We start from the raw sequence: 5,741 nt of genomic DNA on the forward strand, positions 1-5,741 counted from the left end.
CCCTGAGCGAGTGCTTGGCCTGCAGACACCTTGGGAGCGCACTTCATGGGCCTGGAGCCCACGGCTCACAGCTCCCTTAAACCGTGTAGTATTTTACCCCGCACAAGGTGTACGGAGGCCGAACACCTGCTCCGGGGGATTGGCAGGGGCTTAGGGGCTGTCCGGCATATTATGCATACAAAGGTGTATGGTGAGAGTGCGACAAAGGTGTATGCCCAGACTGCGACTCAAGTCGCACTGTTTTCTGTAGCATACGCCTTTGTTGCCCTCTCCTGGTACGCCTTTGAAATTACAGTGTATGCGCGAGCACAGCAGGTGTGGGATGGGATGGGATGTGCAAACCTATTACAAGATATGATGCATTATTTGAACGCAGACGTTTTGCTTTTGGCCGCCTTTTTTACAAAGTTTGAGGCGATGACGTTTAAAAAAACCGGATTGGAAGTGTGCCACTTTGTCTCCATCTCGTCCCTCACCTGGTGTCAAGCGTTGAAATTCACCCGTGCAGAGGTTGATATTATATCAGATCCAGACATGTACCAGATGTTCGAAATGCAGAAGAGGGGCGGTTTGGCGTGTATTATGCAAAGGTACTCGGAAGCTAATGTGCCGGGTACCTCCACCTACGACCCCGAGAAGCCGGAAAAGCACATTCAGATTTATGATGTCAACGCATTATACTCAAATGAAATGTGCAAAAAGTTGCCATACAAAAACTACCGGTGGGTGGCGCTTGAAGAGCTTGCAAATGTCGATTGGAGTCAGGTCAACGAGAACGACGACGAAATGTATGCAGTAAAGGTGGACTTGGACTACCCGCACGAGCTGCACAAGTCTCACGACGAGTGGCCGTGCGCAGTGGAGAAAGCCACCGTGCCCAAGGAGTGGTTAAGCCCGTACCAACAACGAATCGCCGACCGCCTGCCGAAGGGACAGCTCAAAGAACCAAAACTTATCGCACACCTCGGACCTCGAAAAGAATATGTCGTGCACGGTGCCGTCCTCGCACTCTTTCTCAAGCTGGGGCTGCGCGTGACTCGGTTTCATTGTGGAGTGAAATTCGAGCTAAAGGCGTGGCTGAAACCTTATATTGAAGACCTTATGCGGGAACGTCAGAGGACGAATCTAAAGTTTGAGCAAAAAGCATTCAAACAATTTAGCAACAGCACGTATGGGTACCTACTTCGAAATCCACGATTCGACAGGCAAGTCGAGATTGTGAGGACTCCAGCGCGAATAAAGAAAGTGGTGGCCAAGCCCACGTTCAAATCATTCACCATTTTCGAAGAAAATATTGTGGCTGTCGAGAAGGCGCCGGCCACAATCAAGCTGATGCAGTGCGTGTCGGCAGGAGTCTCGGTGCTGGACACGAGCAGGAAGACCATGATGGAGTTGTATTGGGTGCTAAAAGGCCAATTCGGAGATAGAATGAAGACCCTATTTACGGATACTGACAGCGTCGGCGTGGAGATCGAGTCTCCAGACATCGTGGGTGAGATGAGAAAGTTGGAGCACATCCTCGACACGTCTGGCCTCCTGCCGACCCATCCTCTGTACAGCACCCAGTTTGCACGAGTCCAGGGCCGCCTCAAGCTCGAGTACGGAGAAATGAACATCCTCCAATTCGCGGCGGTCCGCGCAAAATGCTATGCAGTCGAGATAGAATCTCAGGATAAAAATATACGCAACATCTACAAATGCAAAGGGGTCAAGAGTGTTGCACTGAAACAGAGCATCACCTTTGAAGATTACAAGAAATGCATTTTTGACGACGTTACAAAGCTTGTAGCATTCCACTCGTTGCGGTCGGACGGGGCTCACAACGTCTACACTTATCATCAAGAGAAAACGGCGCTACGAAATTTCGACAACAAGCGGTGGATCCTGGACGACGGATATCGCACGAGGGCCTTCCGCATCTCCGCCCCTCCGATCGACACTGCTCGGACGAGTTGAAGAATGTGTAAGTATTATTTGCATACCTTCATTACCCTCTCATACGAGAAACTTGAATTAATTTTTTCCTCTCCATTTCAGATTCACCGCTCACCAGATGCCATTTAACCTGCCATTATATTTTATTTATGCGCGTTTCTTCTACACATTTGTATGTTATTTGCCATTTATAAAATAAAACTATATCAACAAAAATGAAAATGATGTCTGCGTACGTGTTTTGTTATTTATCACACTGAAATAAAATGAAACGAGAGACAAAAGAGGAAAATATGCATTGCGGGTAGAGTCTTACCGCCCGAGACCGCGGCCGGCGCAAGTCTTACCGCCGCCGCCGCCGGAGAAAATCAAGCCGGCCGGGACCGCGCGACCGGAGAAAATCTTACCGTCCGGGTAGCCGACGGGAAAAGTCTTACCGTCCGGGTCGGGCCCCGCGGAACGGCAGAGCTTCAACAGACACACTTTAGCCCTTCTGCGAGCACGTTGGCCTTGGCGACATTGACAGATATCTGTGTAGCCAACGCCAATGTTTTGAGATCAAATATTGGTTAAACCAACATGTCTCCCCTCGTTGTTACAGAACAATGATCCTCCTCAAGCATAAACGCTCGCATGAGGAAGCAATCAAGCAGGATGTCAGGCCCCTTGTCATCTTTTTGCCGCGGGTGGATCCTTTCCACAGCGAACCAGGACGTACCGCTGATCAGATGTACCAGCTTTCTTGGGAGGAAACAGCAATCAAAAATGACACGCTAGCAATAGTTACACAAGTTCGGGCCTCTGCAGTAATTCTATTAGTTTTCTATAAAAATAGGGCTCAAGATCCGGACAACGTAGTCCAATCCATAAGACATCTCAGGTTTTTCCTCATAGAACGACATATCAGAGATTGGCAAGTGTTAGACATTCCGTCAATGGAACCTGGAGTGTTCTACGAGGAAATAGGGAAAGCCTTTGTTGGAACTAATCATCAAATATCAGTATTAGAGAGCATTCTGCCAGGCCCGATAAAAGTTCTCCCACCATTAGAAATACCAAGTCTAGACGAAATAGAAGGGCCTAATGATTTATTAGAGTTTGGCGAGGACATGCCCCAAATGATGAATAATGACCTGAGACCCCTAACGGACGAAGAGTATGATGCCTTGCAGAAAATCTTAATGGACATTAACATACCAGAGGAATTCCAGTTTATAGTTGCAAACGCCATCCAATAGTTAATAAATCCCGCTCACCCTGCTTTCGTTTAAGTTATTTTTGTTTTTGTAAATTAATTTAGGTCCCGTCCTTGTTGCAGAATAATGCCTTCAACAACAAGCCGGTTCCCCATGCCCAGCTTGTTATTCTTGGTACTGGTTTTTCTATGGCTCATGTGTGGGGCATGCTGCTTCGACACGGTGGGATTTGATTGCTCACAGCCACAGCAGTTGGGGGCCTACGCCTTGGACGGCGTACGCTCGTGCCCAACACCGGCCCATATCTATCCACCTGAAAGTAGACATATCCAATTACTACAGCTAAAGAAATACCATACGGTAGAAGTAAGGGCCTGTCTTTTAGGACCGCTGGACGCACAGACGGGGTACGTCAACGACCCCATAACACCTGAAATGTGCAAAGAGGCCTTTCGCCACGGAAATATATCCTTTTGGAACCAGACGTTTATAACCAGAAACAATACGCCACAGAATTATCACTTGAAAAAAACGCATGGACCGGCTGAAGTAAAGTCAATATACCTTTACTTACAGACAATAACTGCAAACGTAAACATAGACGATTCACGACTAGAAATGCCAAACGGGGAGACGTGCCCGTACCACTTGGGAAACTGTGAGACAAAGGAGTATGGGGTTTTAGAGTGGACATTTAGACAGTCTCGCCAGTGCTCCGAGATGGTGGAAGTGTTATATGACGGATCGGGGTCCATCATCAATTACAATGATACAAAACAGCTACTAATTGAGACAAAAGTAAGAAGGGCCCTGATACCATTCGACACCTCCTACGTACAAGCAGCTATCTTCTTGAGCAGTGCAGACAAGCAGCTATCTTCTTGAGCCGTGCAGACAAACAGCTAACTGCTTTTTCCACCTCGCGACTTTGGGTATTCATATTTCTGTCCAAAAATGCCGTTGCCACTCTACTGCTGCGTCACTTCCTTCCTTAAGTTTGTCAAAACATAGAATTTCACCCCCGATGTTCCTAACTTGTCACTGACAGAAGTTATTCGACGGAGAATAGGTCAACCCTAACCTCCTCAAAAAACAGATAGCTGTTTGTCCGCCACCCTCAAGCAGATAGCTGCTTGTCTGCGCAGCCCAGGAAGATAGCTGCTTGTGCGTAGGAGGTGTCGCATTGATCGAGAAACAGCCTAACATCTTGCATTGTCCACCACTGTGGGTGACAACATTTGAACGAAGGATTGGCACTGGTTTTAGCTGCCCGTAGGCAGTTTGGGGGTCATTTCACAAGAATTTCATCAAAAATTTCCCAAATTCATCAATTTTTTGCCATCTTTGCATGCACATATCTCCGAAACCGTTTGAGCTACAGCGCCCAGATTTTGCAGGTAATTATCTTTCAATTAGTACTTTCCATGAAAAAAATTTAAACCAAATCAATGGGGTTTGCCAAAAGGGGCCTAGGGTCGCAACCCCCTCTCCGAACCAATTTTTTCGACCCTGATCGATTTCGTTCAAATTTTCTACGAGTAAAGAACGTGCTAAATTATGATTTCCCTCAAAATTTGGGCACTGTAGCTCAAACGGTTCTTGAGATAGGTGATGTAAAGTTGATAATCAGGCTTAAAAGTTTGGCGAATTTTCAATTAAATTCGCGTAAAACGCCCTTCAAACTCCCTACGGGCAGCTAAAACCAATGCAAAACCTAATCTAGGGATAAAAACAACAACATTTTGAAGCGCCATTGAAATCTGAGTGTATCACCGGAAAACCTTCCCTTGTAAGCCCTGCCCACCTGGCTGGAGTGACGCAGAGTGCAGCAGGGTGCACTCCTACTACCGCCAGGGGCGGAATCCCTCGCCCCCACCTAACGGCAGGACCAGCGCGGCGCACGTACGCGCCCCAACCACATCAAAGGTCGCCGACGCCGTGCCTACGGCCGCCGCCGCTGTCCGCGAGGCCGCCGCCGTCAGCACCGCCACCTCCACAAACGAGGCCGCCGCCGCCGCCATCAGCGAGGCCGCCGCCATCGACGAGGCCGCGGCAGCCGCCGTCAGCGACGCCACCGCCGCCAACGTCACCGACGCTGTTCCGGGCTCACCATCTAGCGTCTCAAGCACGCCACCCAGCAGGCCGGCCTCCGCGCACAGCCCCTGCAGCGCGGTGACCTGGCCAAACCCGGCGCTCCACAACACCAAGGTCAGTGACGCTGCGGACGCCGCCCACGACAGCCCCGACGCAACACCCGGTGGAGAGGACATCATCGCGGGGGCCCGCACCGACGCGCCGGCCGGCGCGCGGCACGACCCCGCACCGCTGCCCGGGCCGCCCTGGAAACCAAAGACGACGGAGGACTACCTGGTGGACTATCTCGTCCGGCAGGGATACACCGACCTCGAGTTCCTGGCGGTCCTCGAGGAGATGGCCAGCCGGCGCGAATCCGCGGCGCTCCCCACGAGCGCCGGCCCACGTTCCATTCGTCCAGTTCAGTTGGGGCCCCGGGACAAGAAGTCGCAGCTTTCACCGCCCGGCAAAATGTTGCTACGAGCGCTCTTCGGGCAAAGTGAAATGAAAAATAGTGAACTATATATGGACCTTATC

The 5,741-nt window shown here is 50.1% G+C and overlaps 1 protein-coding gene across 1 annotated transcript; it reads left to right on the forward strand.

Annotated features, from left to right (window-relative positions):
- Nucleotides 1-417: 417 nt before the first annotated feature.
- Nucleotides 418-1,956, forward strand: LOC113215779 (uncharacterized). Its single transcript, XM_026435443.2, has one exon. The coding sequence runs from the start codon at nt 418-420 to the stop codon at nt 1,954-1,956; it is 1,539 nt and encodes a 512-aa protein (XP_026291228.2).
- The last annotated feature ends 3,785 nt before the right edge of the window (nt 1,957-5,741 follow it).

This window comes from Frankliniella occidentalis, unplaced genomic scaffold, assembly GCF_000697945.3.
Source record: "Frankliniella occidentalis isolate FOCC.00 unplaced genomic scaffold, Focc_3.1 Scaffold195, whole genome shotgun sequence".
NCBI lineage: Eukaryota > Metazoa > Arthropoda > Insecta > Thysanoptera > Thripidae > Frankliniella > Frankliniella occidentalis.

Bases quoted from the DNA above. Each gene is read 5' to 3' on its own strand.
- LOC113215779 (XM_026435443.2), top strand. From the start codon at position 418: ATGACGTTTAAAAAAACCGGATTGGAAGTGTGCCACTTTGTCTCCATC.